Source organism: Sarcophilus harrisii, chromosome 1 (assembly GCF_902635505.1).
Source record: "Sarcophilus harrisii chromosome 1, mSarHar1.11, whole genome shotgun sequence".
Taxonomy (NCBI): domain Eukaryota; kingdom Metazoa; phylum Chordata; class Mammalia; order Dasyuromorphia; family Dasyuridae; genus Sarcophilus; species Sarcophilus harrisii.
In genome coordinates, this window is record NC_045426.1 from 122,693,382 (window position 1) to 122,710,313 (window position 16,932).

Below are 16,932 nucleotides of genomic sequence, written 5' to 3' on the forward strand. Positions count from 1 at the left end.
CAGCATTTTGGAATCCCAACTTCTAACTAAGAAAAATTATGTTTCGGGCTGGGGCAAGTGCTGAGAACTGTGAGGGGCTGGTTCATAAGTTCACAAATGTTGAGCTGGAGGGAAACTTAGAAGCAATTAGGTCCACCAAACCTCATTTTTCAAATGAGGAAACCAAGATCCCAGAATGTTAAAGTGAGTTATTTTGATGGTTACAAAGCTAGTAAGCTTATGAGCTAGAATTCAGTCAGTTCCTTAGTGACTCTAATTCCAGTATGCTAGCTGCCCCAATGCAACTTGGTATAAAAAATAGTCTAATATGGGTACAATTGAGTCACCTCAGCTTATCCCCCTTAAAGGATCATGAGGCTGAGGGTATATCCCATTCCTTCCAACTACTGGTGAGGAATCCATCTCCTCCCCAACCAATCTGTAGGATTGTATTCCTCACTTTTGTCCCCCAATTCTCAATTTTCATATCCTAATAAAACTCCTTCTTCCCTCTACTGTCTACTAAGAGTTTTTAACTTTGAGTCCTTGAATGGTTTTATTTACTCTCCCCCAATTACATGTAAAATGATTAACATTTTTTCTTTTAAATTTTGAGTTCTAAATTCTCTCCCTCCCTTCCTTCTGCTTTCAAGAATGGAAGCAATTTGATATACTCATGTAGTCATGTAATGCATTTCCATATTTAGCTATCCTGAACTTTTTTTAAGAAAAAGTTTTATTAACTATTTTCAACATAATTGATTTTCTTTGTAATCTTAAGTATTTTATTTTATGCATTTAAGAACATTATTCTGATAAAGAGGTCCATTGATTTTACCAGATAGCTAAAAGAGTCCATGAAATAAAAAAGGCTAATAATCCTGGATTATGTGTGAACTTCTTTAGAAAAGTGACACTTAAGCCAATGTTAGATGCAGAACAACAACAACAACAGCAACAACAACAAAAAAAAACCAAGTCCAATGAAACCAATAAGTAGGGGAGGTAAAGGGAAGAAAATAAATATATGTGCCAAATGCCTTAAAAACACACACACACACACACACACACACACACACACACAATTATCTCACTTGATTCTTACAACAATCTTGCAAAGAACCCGCTATTCTTATCCCACTTTACAGTCAAGTAATCTGAAGGAACTGCCCAGAGTCACACAGTTAGTAAGTATCTGAGATAGAATTTTGCTCATGTCCTCCTGACTACAGGTATAGCACTCTATCCATTGCCTTAGTTGCCTCAGGACTAGGTAAATAGATACCTTATGAAAGAATTGACTACAGTCAAGGAAATTTCTTATCTTATTTACTGAAAGAGGAGGAGCCCTGACTAAGGCATACCTGGGCGGTAGCCCTGCCAGATCTGTAGCTTGATAATCATTGAGTGCTGGGAAACTTATAAAGCATTTCCTTCTATCAAACTCACTTCTGCCTCCCTGTAACTTCCAACTCTTTGGTCCAGGGTCTCTCCTAAGGGACTAAGCAGCAAATAGTCTAATCACTCTTCTAAATATTTGAAGACAAAGATCACATCTCCAATAAATCTTCCCTTGGTGTAGCCAGAGATGTTCAAGTGAAGTTTGTGTTCATTAGCTAGGCCTAGAGGGAGAAGGGTATCTAGATTGAGTTACAGATCCTGAATCCTAGCCCCAACCCTATCACTATTACTAAAATTAACTCTTTGGGTTTCTTTCTGTTTCTTCATCTGTAAAAGTGAGCAGTTAAAATTAACTGGCTTTCTTTCCCCCCTTCCCAAGTTCCCTTTCACATTTAGGATTTAATGATTCTAAATATTTCACAGACTGTCTAATGGATGTTAATGGATTTTCTGAACACAGAACATAGTTTTTTAAATTCCTCTAATGCAACCTTGTGTTCTTTGTAAAATATACCATAAACTTTTCTAATCTATCTGCTTTTTTTACTGACATTTACCACCCATCCATTCAAAATGTAGCTGTGTTCGTTGTCAATTTAGTCAGAGAATAGTGACTTTATGCATGCTTCTCCTCACTTGTCTAAAATGTGATGAGAGATAAAAGGTGAAGAGCTTGGGTATTTATTCCTCACATTTCCTCACCTTTTAGACAGCTGAAATGTCATTCTGCATGATGCCTTTAATGATGTTCTCCACTTTCTTCTTCCTCTCTCTTCTCATTCACACAGCTCCCCTCTATTTGCTTTGTCCTTTTGATTCAGGGCATGTACTGTCCTGGACAGTTTAGGTATTAATAGGAGTATTGTTTTATCTTGACAGGTGCAGATCTGATAGTCACCTAAAGGAACATCCCATGGGCCTGCCCCTCTCTGCTCTGGTGTTTGCCTGGTGGTGCCTCTTCCTGTTGTGGGCAGGATGGCCCAGTAAGTTGTTAATGTTACTTAATCCAAGCTGACAGATCTACAACTAAGAGTGACAATTTCATTCAACTCTTTCATTTGCAATTAGGAAATTAAAACCCAGAGAAGTTCACAGGATAATGGAACTAGGACTAGAAGGGACTTTGGAACCATTTAACCCAATCCCACTTATTTTACTGATGAAGAAACTAAGGGCCCACAAGATTAAGTCATTTGAACTGAGTCCCATAGGTAAAAAGTGTCTGAGGCAGAATTCAGAGCTAGGTTTTGTTGTCTAGCTCTAAATTGGGCATGCAATGCCTTATACCACCTAACTGCCTCTGGGTACCAGGACAGAAAGAACAATTCTATATGGGTTCATGGACTACACCCAGGTAAGAAGTGATAGAGGCATCTGAGGTGCCCACCTGTGTGAGGCATTATGGCAGGTGCTTCAACACAGTTTTATAGGCATTCAGTAAAGTTTGAACCTCTTCCCTCAAAAAAAAAAAAAAAAGTTTTTAGTTCACAAAATCAAAGAATTTGAGAGTCGGAATGGACCTCAGTGGCCATCTTATTCAACCCATATCTTACACTTACATTGTTTTTTTTTTTATTAAAGTTTTTTATTTTCAAAACATATGGACAGATAATTTTTCAACACTGGCCCTTGCATAACCTTGTGTTCCACATTTCCCCTCCTTCCCCCCATCCCTCCCCTACATGGCAAGCAATACAATATATGTTATACATGTTAAAATATAGGTTAAATCCAATATATGTAAACATATTTATACAATTATCTTGCTGCATAAGAAAAATCAGATCAAAAAGGAAAGAAAATGAGTAAGAAAACAAAAAGTAAGCAAACAACAACAAAAAGAGTGAAAATGCTATGTTGTGATCCACATTCAGTTCCCACAGTTCTCTCTCTGGGTGTAGATGGTTCTCTTTATCACAAGATCATTGGAATGGGCCTTAATCATCTTTGTTGAAAAGAGTCATGTCCATCAGAATTGATAATCATATAATATTGTTGTTGCCATCTTAACATTTATATTCTAACACATTCATGAACCACAATTTATTTTAACAGTTCTAAATTTATTGGCATCTACTTTATTGTCAATTCTTTGATATCATAAAAAGACCTGCTATAAATATTCTGGGACCTGTGGGAACATTATTTTTATCAATGGCCTCCTTGGAGTATAATTCTAATAATGAAATCTCCAGGTTAAAGCATAAGGACATTTTAGTTATCTTATTCTTATAATTCTAAGTTGTCTTGGAAAATGATTGTACTGATTCACAACTCCATCAGAAATGCAACAATGTATCTATCTCCCTACAACTTTTCCCACATTAACAATTCTCATCTTTTGTCATCTTTGCCGATTTGCAGGATTTGAAATGAAACATCAGAGTTGTTTTGATTCTTATTTCTATTATTAGATACTCATTTCTGTTCAGAATAAGACAAAACCCCTGTCCTATTAGTGTTTTGGAGCATTCTTTCATATAGTAACTTGAAATTTGCAATTAGTTTATACCATTTGACTATTTATTTATTAAAGAATGAATTTTAAACTTATACAGAGTATCCTAAAATTTTTTGAGACACCATGTATATGCATATGTTAATATTTCTTGAACACTAAACCTGTATCAGAAAATTTGATGCAAAGATTTTTCCCCGATTTGTGCTTCTTTTTTATACTAAGTACATTAACTAAGCTTTTCAATTTCATGCCATTAGTTATCTGTTTTATCTTCTATAATTGCCTCTATCTCTTGTTCAGAATAATGTTTTTAAACACATAGAACAATGGATAAGATTCCAAAGAAGACCAATTACAGTTAGCTCCCTATTAGTGTGAATGATGTTTCCTATGATGTGGTTGAATAATTTGAATTCATACTGTATATTTCCATTGCATATCAAAATACAAAATTTCATTCCTGATATCAAACCTCAATTTGTCATTTTCCAGTCATTGTTCTCATTTAGCAGAACAAGTTGGGTGCCTTATTTTGAAGCAGGTTGGTGTGGTTGGGAAGAGTTCTGGACTTGAGATACCCAGCATCATATCCTGGTCCCAACTTAATAGTCATTTAATCTTGAGCAAGTGTCTGAGTCTTTTGGCATCTACTAAATGAAGAAGGCAGTTTTTGCAATGCTAACTAGGATGGTTCTGAGAAAAGCATTTTGTAAACCTTACAGTGACATGCATATAGGATGTTATTGTCCATGAACATCTTTCAAGAAAAGATCCACTTTTGATGGGTCTCAGTCACTTTTCTTTATTTTCATGAGTTTTGCAGAGGAGACCACAGCCTGATTTCTTTCAGTAGGTATTCTTTGGCATCCTTGTCGATGGGTTCCCAAAGAGAGCTGACCACCTCCATGGGATACCAATCAATCCCAAAGTTGTGGTTTAGGAGTCTTAAAAGTGGGAGTGCCAAAAGTCGGAACCGGGGTACAGATTGTGTCTTCAATGTGGGGGCAGTGTAGTCTGATAGAAAAAGAGGCAGGAAGGCCCAAGCTCTAACTCCAGTCCTGCTACCAACTGGTTATGTTGCCAATTGGGCAAGTTGGGCAGGTCTCATCCTCTCTCTGAGCTTCAGTATTCTTGCCTATGAAATGAGTGGGTTGGATTAGATAAAGGGTTATTAACTTTATTTTTCTTTTTAATTATGCATCCCATTGGCAGCCCGGAGAAACCTAGGGAGCCCTTTTCAAAAGTAATATTTCTATAATGCATAAGGTAAAATATGTTGGGATTACAAAGGGAACTAATTATACTGAATTATAGTTCTCAAAATCTTAAAACAAACTAAAAAAAGAGTTCAGAGGTCCTAGGTTAAGAGATCCTAGTTAAATAATTTTGACTATATTTTTTCACAACATTTTGTATTCATTTTTCATTAAAACTCCCATTTGGCTATATACCAGTTTTTCTTTGATCTAGTCCAACTTTCTTCCCCTTCCCCTAGGTTCAGGCCTGTGGGCTTCTGCTAATTTACATAGATATCTTAAGGGATCTAAAAATGGATTCTGGTTTCCCATCACTAGGGTTTTTTGGGTGTTTTGTTTTGTTTTGTTTTTTTACTTTGTTTATTTCTTTGGTCTAAGACTTTGTTTAATTTAAGAAAAGACTGAAAGAGTCTGACTAGCATTTCCTAAATTAGAAGAATTACACCTCTTCATGTTCTGGGAAGAACACTGATTTGGTTATCAAAAAACATTCTTTTCCTGGCTTTGACATTGGTCAGCTGAGTTTTCTTGGGTGAGTTATTTTCCCTCTCTCAACCTCAGTTTCTCCATCTGAAAAATGAGAGGGTTGGAATGGGTAGCTCTAAAATCTCTTCCAATTCTAACAATTTCTGTTTTAGGTTCCAAAGACCTGTTTAGCTCTTCATTTAGTATTTGAAGCTTTCTTCTAACTCCCCATACTATTAGGATAATTGTAGATAGTATATTCCTTATTCTAAGCTCTAAGTTCTTTTTCTAGCCTCTGACATTTTATAAAATTTGCTCTAGAAGACAAATTATCTGTTTGGATAAATCCCTGGCAGGTCCTCGAAGATATATCTTTCTTTTGTTCAAGTCTCTCAGTTAATGGAGATTTTTCTTATTCTTTTTAGCAAGGGCAGACTTGAAGGTCTTGAGTGTCAACTGCTCCTGTGACTATGACACACTGATTAGCTGTGAATGGAAGATGAACAGACTCATCAATTGCAGTTCTGAAATCTGGCTGTATTATGAACGGAAGAACGACAATTCAATGTAAGTGAACCCAGGAAGGTACAAACAGTTCAACAACATTCAACATTCAGCTTTTATTAAACAGCTGCTATGTTTGTGACCCTTTGCTAGGAGTAAGGGAGTAAGAATTTAAATAAAACAAGGCCCCTGCCCCAGTCTAGTAGGAGTGATTGAAGTAATACCAATCCAAACACAAAAAAGGTGTGATACATTTCTATCAATTACCTCTTCTGTGACTCTGGAAAAGTCTCTTTTCTTGTCAATTTTGTAATTTGGGGTCAGCAAACTATATTATCTGTTTTCCTATGGATTCAGAACTAAAGATGGTTTTCATATTTTAAGATAAAGTTTATTATATTTTAAAATATAAAATCTATTCTTAACTGGGGGCCTACAAAAATGAGTAGGGAGCCAGATTTGTAGTTTGCTGACAGCCTCTGTAGACCAAATCCATGAAATGAAAGAGTTAGGCTTAATGGCCTTTGAAGGCCAGTTCATCTCTAGGTCTATGACCTATGGATAATAATAGCTGAGACTTAATTAAAGAGCTTTAAATTTGACAGAGCCCCATGCTGTCCTCCCTTCATACTGTTCCTTACCTCTACTCCCACACTTCTCTATGAGATCCAGCTTACACAAAGTTCATTCAGTACCTGCTCAGACCCCTCTTCCCTGCTTTGCATTATGCAGAATGATGTCGCTCTGTACAAATTCATCTCTGAAAGCCCCTGGCTTTGAACATTTAGTCCTAGCTTACTTCCACTATGTGAAATCTGCATTGTTCCAAAGGAGAGAAAGAAGGAATGGACAGCACAACCTCAACAGCTAATGACCCTCAGTGAGATGATAAGCAGAGCTGTCAGGGACCTTGGAGACCATCTCGTCTAATCCATAACTAAACAAGAATTCCCTTTATGAGGGGGAAGCCTCTTCTTTTTGAAACATTCCATTTTTGGACAACAGTTTGGGGAAAAGGATGAAGGAAGCACTGATTTAGTATTTACTGTGTAAAGCATCATGCTAAGAATTGGGAATAGTCCTTGTCCTTAAGGAGCTAATATGGGGGAAGGTAGCTATACTGTGGAGTGGGGAGAGAGAAAGAGAAATGAATTAGGAACCCTAGGATGGTTCTGAGGGCAAAGTTCTAGTGAGAGGAGAACAAATGGTGGATCAGGAGGATGGCCAGAGGAAAATCATGCTTTAGAAATGGTGACCCAAAGTGAGATAGAAGCCTGGTTCTGGGAAAGAGATGCCAAAAACTCACTTTGCTAAGCCCAAGATGGTTCCAGTGACAAGTTCAAAATGGTGTCCTCCCTGGTTGCAGGAAGGTAGGTAGTACAATTTGAAAATGATGACCAGGAAGCTCTAATCTTTAGGGAGGTTTTCCATACATCCAGTCTAAATCTGGCTCTTCACACCTTTCCTCTGTTTCTCTTACTTCTGCTCTTTGCCCCTATCTAAGAAGAAGTCACTTAATCCCTTCCTTTTGAACCTGAGAGCCCTTTAATATGGCATGATCTTTTTTGTTGTTATAATTTTTCCAGTGAAAATTTTAATGGATTGTTGATTTTTTAAGATAGTTCAGTTCTTTGTTTTTTCAGTCATGTCTGACTCTTCATGATCCAATTTGGGGTTTTCTCAGCAGAGATACTGGAGAGTGTTGTCATTTTAATATATCCATTTCTCAATAAATTTCTACGCCATAAAATCTCCTATCCCATTTATAATAATAGAAAAAAGTTAAACAAAATCAGGTGACACAGCTACCCCATTGGATAGTGTATGAAAGAGTATACAGCATGACTTTTAGGTCATTGACTATCCATGTCACCCCCTCCTGAATGCTCTTCAACTTGTTATATCTTCCAGTGCCCAGAAAGTGGGCACATTACAGTGGGACTCTCATCTCCTTAATGGTAAGAGTGTTTACAGCTACTTTATTACATGATTTTTTTGATGGGACAACAACAATAATAATAACAGTTCACAGTTTTGTAGTGCTTCAAAGCTTACAAACACTTTTCTTACAATAGTCCTGTCAGGTAATGTAAGAAGTATTCTCATTTTTAGGGCTGCAAGGGTAACTTAAGTGCAATAGATAAAACACCTGGGCCTAGAATCAGAAAGATTCATTTCCCCGAGTTCAAATCTAGCCTCAGATACTTAACTAGTGGTGTGACCCTGTACAAGCCACTTAACCCTGTTTGCCTCCGTTTCCTCATCTGTAAAAGGAGCTAGAGAAAGAAATAGCAAACAACTCCAGTATTTTTGCCAAGAAAATCCCAAATGGGGTCACAAAGAGTTAGATAAGACTCAACAACAACATTCCCATTTTTAGAACATTATTGTGTATATGTGACACATAGTAATAGATGTAAACTGAGTAAAATTTATGCATTCATATAGGACCTGTGGGAATCACAGAACTATAGCTCTAGAATTGAAAGGGAACCCATATACCATCTAATCCAACCTCTTTATTTCCTGGAGAGGTGAACATTTCCCAAGGTCAAGAATCTTAGATGTAAGGGAGCTGAATGTCACATAATGCTTTTCAGTTCAAAGTTTATTAAATGTCTGTATTGTTTTCCGTAAAGCTACCAAAGACTAAAACCCAAGTATTTGGATTCCATGACTATCAGTGGCAACAACACCATGAAATGCATTGGTCCAATTCCTGCCAACAACTTTTCAACCCAATTCCTTATTTCATCCTAATCCCTTATTGGACCATTCTCCTTTTCCCATTCTCATTTGGTCCTCTCTGCTGTTGTGTCTTTGTTCATACCAGCCTCATTCTGAGCATATGTTCCTTTCCCCTATCACCACTTTTTTGAAGCCCCTTCTTCCTTTAAGGGTCAAATGAGATGCCATATGCTGGATGGAGTCTTTTATGATTTACACACACACACACACATGCACACACACACGCACACACACACACACACACACAAACACACACATGTGTCAGGTTGAAATGTATCTCTCTGTCTTTGAATTTTTATAAGACTTTACCTGGATTTTCTTTTTTTTTTCTTTTTTTTTTTTTTTTTTTTGCTGAGGCAATTGGGGTTAAGTAACTTGCCCAGGGTCACCCAGCCAGGAAGTGTTAAGTGCCTGAGATCAGATTTGAACTCAAGTCCTCCTGACTTCAAGGCTGTTGCTCTATACTGTACCACCTAGCTGCCCCTACCTGACTTTTGTTTACACCTGTCACATTCTGTCTCATCTTATTTATTTGTGCACATGCATATCTCTCCATTACTATAAGTATTTTGAAGGCAGAGATTCTGCTGTCTGAATTCCAAGCACCTCATAAGGTGCAGCCTTGTCTATGTTTGTGCTTAATAAATGTTGAGTTGAATTGAATTGAAAGGAAACTTATCAATCATTTAGTCAAGAACGGTGCTTTGAAAGCATTTAAGGATGACCTCCTTAATTTTTACACTTTAGGAACCTGTGGCCCAGAAGAGTTAAATCATTTGCTCAAGATCACATAACTAGATTTATGTAGTCCTGTTGAGACTCAAACACATGTCTTCTGCCTCCCAATGTAGACTCATTCTAACGGTGGTATAGCCTGTGGCAGTGATTGCAATAATAACTGTAACAAGAACAGACATCCACATTCTGGCAAAGGCAGATAGGCACATGTTTTCTGGGTCAAAAATCTGTTTGTTTAGAATGTGTTGGTGTGTTGAGTATGGCTTCTGAAATAGACAATGGTTTTTTTTTCAGGGATGCATCATCGCCTTTTTGTGTATGTGCCATAAAGCTAGGGTTAGAAGGGCCCTCCAAGGCAATCTGGTTCAATCCCATCTTTTAATAGATGGGGAAACTGAGGTCACACAAATAATAAGCATCCAATGTGGAATTTGAACTCAAGTCCGTTGGGTCTTTTCACAAAGTCTGTTGGGTCTCTTTACACTGAACAACCCTGCTTCAATTAGAAAGAGTTCTTAGTGGAAAGATTACATATTGGAAAGATTACATATGTGTTTTTACGCTAGCTATAAAGCTTTCTTTATTTACTCTCCAAACACAGGTGTTGACCAGACACACCTAGGATTATTGTGGAGCTCAATTAAAGGCTAATTATCACTAATGTAATATCCTGCCCTACATCATTCCAGCTCTTTAGGGACTGAGGTGCTTTCACTAAAGGGATGAGGGACAAGATTTAAGCCTCTACTGTATACCAGGCACTATGCAAAGTGCACTACAAATATTATATCATATTACCCTTACAATAACTCTGTGAGGTACCTACTGTTATTATTCTCATTTTACAGTTGAGGAAACTTAAAGCAGACAAAGGTCTTAAGGGTCTTGCCCAGGGTAACTGCTGGTTTCTAATATCACATTAGAACTTGGGCTTCCTGACTCCAGGCCAGCTCTGTCTATTGTGCCATCTGGCTGCCCCCAAAACAGACCAATAATGTAGAAAGCAGTCTTTTATCATGGCACATTTTATCAGAGAAGACAAAAGTCTTAACTGAAAACACCCTAAGACTAAGGGTTTGAGGGAACCAGAATGAGGGAAGAAGTGAAGGATGCTATCAGTTTTCAGTTAACAGTTACTCAAGTTATGTCAAACTCTGATAAATTCTTTTAGTAACTGAATAAGAATGCCCCAGTCTTTGTCATTTCCCAAGGCAGCCCAAATGACATAGATGGAAGACACAGACATCCTAAATAAACTCGAATATACTTCTTATTTTCAGCATGTGGGAAATAGCCAGGGTGAGTAAATGAATAAATAAATGAGATAACATTTATTAAAAACTTAAGGTGTCCTAAGCACTGTGCTAAGTACTAGTAATACACATACAAAAGCAAAACTGTACCTATTCTAAAGGAATTTGTATTCTAATATGCAAAGACAATATACATTAAAGAGTGATAACTAGAGAAAGGGATGTCATGAGTTGAGGAGTCAAAGGAACACCTTGGGGGAGTTGATTACTAAACCCTTTCTGTTGGCTGTGACAAGTATAGATTTGGTTATGGGACCAGAGCTGGAAAGCAGTGGGAGGAACGGGTACAAAGGGTGGAAAGACAGGGAGTAAACTCACAGTGGCAAAGTAGATGAGAAGAAGATGGCCCAGGTGGAATGTGAAGTGTAGCTAGAGTTGACTAAATAGATTCACCCTCCTTTTTGACTTCCTAAGCAGGAAACTGCTTTAAATAGCTTAACATAAGTAACTGGTGGGATTACGGACATAGGAATGTGACTCATATTAGGGAAACACATGTGAGGTCCTGGATTTTATTCCTGAATGCCATTTGCAAATTGTTTGTTCTTGGGAACAAACAGGAAGCCTTGGTTTCTTTTTTTAACTTTCCATAAAACAAGAGGGTTATAGATCACAGGATCATAGAATCAGAACTCAAAAAAAACTTACTCTCTTATTTGACAGATAAAGAAACTAAGACTCAGGGAGGTCAAGGGATTTGTCCAAGATCACACAGGATATAAGGATCTTCAATAGAATCTGAACTCGGCCCCTACTCTTCCCACTGAGCCACATTGTCTTCCTTCCCACAAGGTCAGGGAGGAGGCTGATTCTCTGCCTTGCAGCAGTCTGTACTCAGATGATTTAAGATGACCTGACTACTTAATCATGTGATTTACAGATTTCCAAGATGTACTCCTAAGAGCAAGAGAGAGAACAAAGCCACCTTATCCCTGGAGTGTGTATGTCAAAGCAAGGTGGACAACTTTGTAAATGCAGATGAGTACCTCCTGCAGATTCAGTCTGATACACAGGTCCTGTGGGAAGAACAAAACTTCTTACCTTCTCAAAATGGTGATTATAGGTGGGGAGGGAGGTGAGGGCAGTCCCTGGATAATTCCCTTCCTTCCTTTTGTTCTTTAAATCACCCGCTTTGGCCTAGACATCTTTCCTAGGCAAAGTGAAAAATGTGTTCTGATTTCTGCCTGTAGCCACGTTAATCTGGTGAGGGTGGGATGGAGAATGGATGATGGTCAAGATGATCTCTAAATTTGCTTTCTTCGAATGATTGATGATATGATGGAAAAGATTAAAAAACAGGACTCAGAGCCATTGAGTCAAAAACTGTTCTCTGGACCAAGAGGAAAACCAGCCCAAATATGAATTCCTTGTGAGTGTTCTTGAAATGCTTGACATTTTTGCATGCTCTTATTTTCTAACTAAATTTGGAGATTATTAGGCAAAGATTCTATTTATAAGGAAATATGACTATGGACAAAGGACTACATTTTCCATTTTGGAGCAGGTGTAGAAAAATGGTTGATTCACATACAGTTTTCCCATTTTGATACAAACAGCTCCTTTCTTGTTTCTTTGTGGTTAAAGGGATACAGGTAGATTTGGGCCTGGGTTTTAATCCCAGCTAACATCTCCAGTCCTCAGTTTCCTGATCTGTAAAGTGAGGTAGCTAGACAAAATGGCATTTAAGATCTTTTACAACACTATGATTCTATGTCTTCTAAGAGAAGAAAAAGAACACTAGATTTGGTGACAAATCCCAGCTCTTTGGTCACTAAATGGATCAGTTGCTTCCTTTGTTAGGCATCAGCTTCCTCAACCATAAAATTAGGGAGTTAGGGCAGGTGAAGAATTTATTCCTGAATGCCATTTGCAAATTGTTTGTTCTTGGGAACTTCCAACTTCTGAATTTTAGGATCAAATACCTTATTTAGTCTTTAGTGGAACTTTTTTTCCAAGGTACTTCTAGCTATAGAGTATGTGAATGAGGGAACAGACAAATGGAAGTATTAGGGCACTTCTCTGCAATCTTTGAAAATCTCCAGCAATATAATTGAGGAACTGGTAACCAGCTGAAGTATGATTGATAATGAGCCATTCAGTCAGAGAGGTTAAGGGGAGAGTTTAAAATACAGAATGGAGATTTCTGATCCTCATTTGTGGAGATTTGTGAAGCTTCTCAGTGACAATGTGGTCAGTAATATTTTACTGAACCCAGCTTAGTGCCCAGAGCCCTTGGGAAGGCAGAATCCCTGATGCTCCTTCTGGCTATGCTCTCTTGGGCATAGCCCAAGTACCCCCATTCCCGTACTTCCCTCTTACTGATCTAGTGGATAGAGTTAACTAATGAGCACCATTTTCCTGACAGTAAAACCAAGAGCGCCAAGAAATCTCATCTACTCTCAAGGAACTTCAAAAGATGTCTTCTTCCTGACTTGGGACAATAATTACCCTCCAGATCACTTCCTGATTGAGGAACTCCAATATATGGTTGAAATTCAGAAAAAAAAAGATACTACAACTGTAAGTTACCCTGAAACTTTAGGCATTATTTCTGCCCAGATACGTTCTTTTGTTCAAGTGGCATATAACACTTCAAGGGCTTCCAAAGGACATCCATATTGGGTCAGCTTTTCAGAATCAAGATCATCTTTAGGATAGTGGGGAAAGTACTGGCCTAAGAATCAGAAGACTTAAGTTCAAGTCTAGCTACAAGACCTAGGGCAAATCCATTGCCAAAGCATTCTTCAGTTTTGCCATCAATAAAATGAAGAGATTAGTAAAATGAAGTTTTATTAGATGCACTATAAAATGTTGGGTGTTAAGTTGTTGATAAAAGAAAATGTGTTAATAATTTTAACATAAATTTCATTTACCTAGTGCCTATTACACATAGTCATTCATCTTAAAACTTGTCAGACCAAAACACTGGTCAGAGGTGGCTAAGTGACTTAATAGATAAAGAGCTTCAAACCTGGATCAGGAAAATCTGAGTTCCTGAGATTCTTCTCAATTATGGGACCCTAGAAAAGTGACTTAACCCTGTTTGCTTCAGTTTCCTCAACTATAAAATGAAGATAACACTAGCACTTATGCCACAGGGTTCTTCTGAGATTTATAAAGTGCTTAACATGGTGCCATGTACATAAAAGGCTCTGTATAAATAGGCTCTTCCTTTCCCATCTCTCCTTGAACTTGCAAAGAACTCAACAAAAAGCAGCTACTATTAGTGAAAAGAAAGTGCACATATGCAAGTCCCCATAGGTTCCATGTGCTGTCAGTTCCACCAACAAAATGTATTGTGTTAAACAAGGGAAAAAAGTCATTGGGCCTAAATGATCCCCAATATCCTTTCTGGAACCAAATTCTACGATCCATTTTCTGTCCCTGTATTTAGAACTTCTAGGATCTTAAAGAATTCAAGATATCATTTAAAAATTATACTGGCTATAGTCCTGCACTTCAGGGATTGCAGTGTACTTGTAAGTCTTCACTAGACAAAGAATGATGGAAAACATGGCCTGTTCTTTGCCTGGAGTCTCTTTGACTGGTCAGGGGTTAGCTTAGCTCAGGTAAGATGCCTGTTTAGTCTATTCTGCAAAGACCCTAAAGCATTCTTAGCTCTTCACATGGGTTCTCCCCAAAAGAAGATAGGAAACCATTAAGAAGATGGGCTTCTATTTTCCACGGGAAGTGTGGAAAATACATACAGCCCTTCATTGTCCATTTGCACTGGTTTTTCATCTTTTTTCTTTTTTTTCCTTATCTGATCTGGGTGTCCACATCCACCTTAATATGTGAAACCCGACTCACCATTTCTTTTTCTTCTTTCCTTCCTTCCTTCCTTCCTTTCTTCCTTCCTTCCTTCCTTCCTTCCTTCCTTCCTTTCTTTCTTTCATCATTCATTCCTTTCTTTCTTCCTTTCTTTTTCTTTCTTTCTTTCTTTTTTCCTTCCTTCCTTTTTTTGTTTTCTTTTCTTTCTTCCTTTTTTTGGCAGGCAATTGGAGTTAAGTTAATTACATAGATTCATACTGCTAGGAAGTGTTAAGTGTCTTTTGAATTCAGGTCTTCCTGACTTCAGGGCCAGTGTTCTATATGATGTGCCATCTAGCTGCCCTGACCCACATTTATTTAAATCTATAAGGTCTAAGGAGTGTTTTCTTCACAATCCAGAGAAGTGGTCCATAAGATTATCTGAGCTCTACATCCTTCTTCAAATTTTGCTAAAATACTTTACAGACGTTATTGCAGCAGTCCTGTGAGGTTGAGTGTGTGTGTATATGTCTGAGAGGGAGGTTGAATAGAGGGTGGGTGGACATGATGTGGGAGGATGATAAGTACTGTTGCCTGATTTTACAAATAAGGAAACTGAGGTTTATAGAGGGGAAGCAAATTGCTAGTTACACAATTAGTGTCAGAGATTAAATTTGTTGCGTGTGTTTTTCTTATTAAGTATTTTATTTTGTCTTTCTTTTTTAACAATTTGAATAGCTTTTTATTTTTCTAAATACATGCAGATAATTTGCAGCATTCACCTTTGCAAAACCTTGTGTTCCAAATTTTTCTCCCTCTTTCCCCTCTTCCTCCCTTCCCTACACAGCAAGTAATCCCATATTGGTTAAATATGTGCAATTCAGAGGTTGAATTTGAACTCGGGTTTTCATGGCTCCAAATCCAATGCTTCATCTGTTGTGCCATGTCCTCTACTGCAAATATTATTTCTGTTTTATGTATAAAGAAATGGATGTTCAGAGAGAACTGATCTGGCCAGAGATATACAGTGAATAAGATTTGAAGTCAGGATCTGAATCTAGATTCCTTTTTCTAGTGCTTTTTCTACCACTAAGAATCTCATATATATTACTAATCATGTTGCTGTCTATTCAATGAAAAGATCATTAGACTAAATGTCAGAAAATATATTCTAGTTTTGACACAAGTATGCTTAATTATCAATCAATAAGCATTTTTTAAAGCACCTACTATACACCAGAAATTATGCTAGGCATTGGAAATACAAATACAAAGAATGAAACAATCTCTACTCACAAGATGCTTCAACCTTGGCCAAATCACTTTCCCTTTTGGCCTTCAGTTTCCCCTGGAACACTTCCATATCCCTTACAGCCCTAACATTTCTGTGAAACCAGTTTTTCCAAACTGCCACTTGCCACATTCCTTAGAAATGGCTGTCTTCTGAGCACCTAGGTGCTATAGTGATAAAGTACTAGCTTTGGAGTCAAGAAGACATGAGTTCAAGCTAAATCTCAGACACACACTTATTAGCTATGTATCCCTGGTCATGTCATTTAACCCCAAATGCCTCCAAAAACCAAAAAGATAGTTATCTTCTGAGTAGGTACTTCTCATATTCTCAAGGTTCTTTAAGAGGCTAAAAAGATTTAAAAAAAAAAAAAAAAAAAAGCAACAACTAAATAGTCCCTGCCCTTAAGATGCTCCTATTTGCTGAAAGGGAATTTGTTTTTTGTGGAAAATATAACTGATTCCATTTCGTTCTATCTCAGTCATTTTGTTGAATTTGACCCCTCATAAACATCAGATAGTGTCCTTCAGCGTCTTCTTTCTTTCTTTTATTGGTACAAAAAAGACTTAGTTGCTAAAGTAAGATTTCAGTGTCCTTGGATTGTCCTCCCTTGTCTGGTCTGGCAGGCAGCTATCCTTGATTTAGTGAATCTAGTTCTACTCAGAAGATAACTCCCTTATCTATTTCCTGTAGCAAAAAGAGATATTTTCCTTTAACAATTATTTTGTTTTTCTTTGTATAAACATCTCGGTTTTAATAATAGCCAATTTTTTTTTGTTTTGTTTTATATGCATAAATATTGCTTGGTTGGTTTATTATCTTTCATTCTCAGAGGACCAAAATGACATCACCTTGGGATCATGATATAGTGTATCTGACTATGGCTGATCAGACCAGTATGAGCTCAGAAGGCTCTACTAGAAGGCAATGTCTTGAAATTTGCATATCTCACATTTCTTCTGAGCTACTGTGATTCTACTTTGAGTGGGGTGCTTTTGATGGGAGCACACCAAACACTGCTTACTA

General features: G+C 37.5%; 1 protein-coding gene across 7 annotated transcripts in view; it reads left to right on the forward strand.

Moving 5' to 3' along the window:
- Positions 1 to 16,932, forward strand: part of IL4R (interleukin 4 receptor) — a 47,223-nt gene that overhangs the window by 17,637 nt on the left and 12,654 nt on the right. For 5 of the 7 annotated variants that reach the window (XM_012543336.3, XM_012543335.3, XM_023497891.2 and 2 more), the window contains 4 exons: positions 2,260 to 2,363; positions 5,988 to 6,129; positions 11,746 to 11,918; positions 13,231 to 13,385. In XM_012543336.3, the coding sequence (XP_012398790.1) occupies positions 2,294 to 2,363; positions 5,988 to 6,129; positions 11,746 to 11,918; positions 13,231 to 13,385 (540 nt within the window). In that variant the 5' untranslated portion in view covers positions 2,260 to 2,293. Of the gene's footprint in view, positions 1 to 2,259; positions 2,364 to 5,987; positions 6,130 to 11,745; positions 11,919 to 12,055; positions 12,235 to 13,230; positions 13,386 to 16,932 lie in introns of those variants that run through there. The other 2 variants (XM_012543338.3, XM_012543337.3) reach the window with 2 other exon arrangements.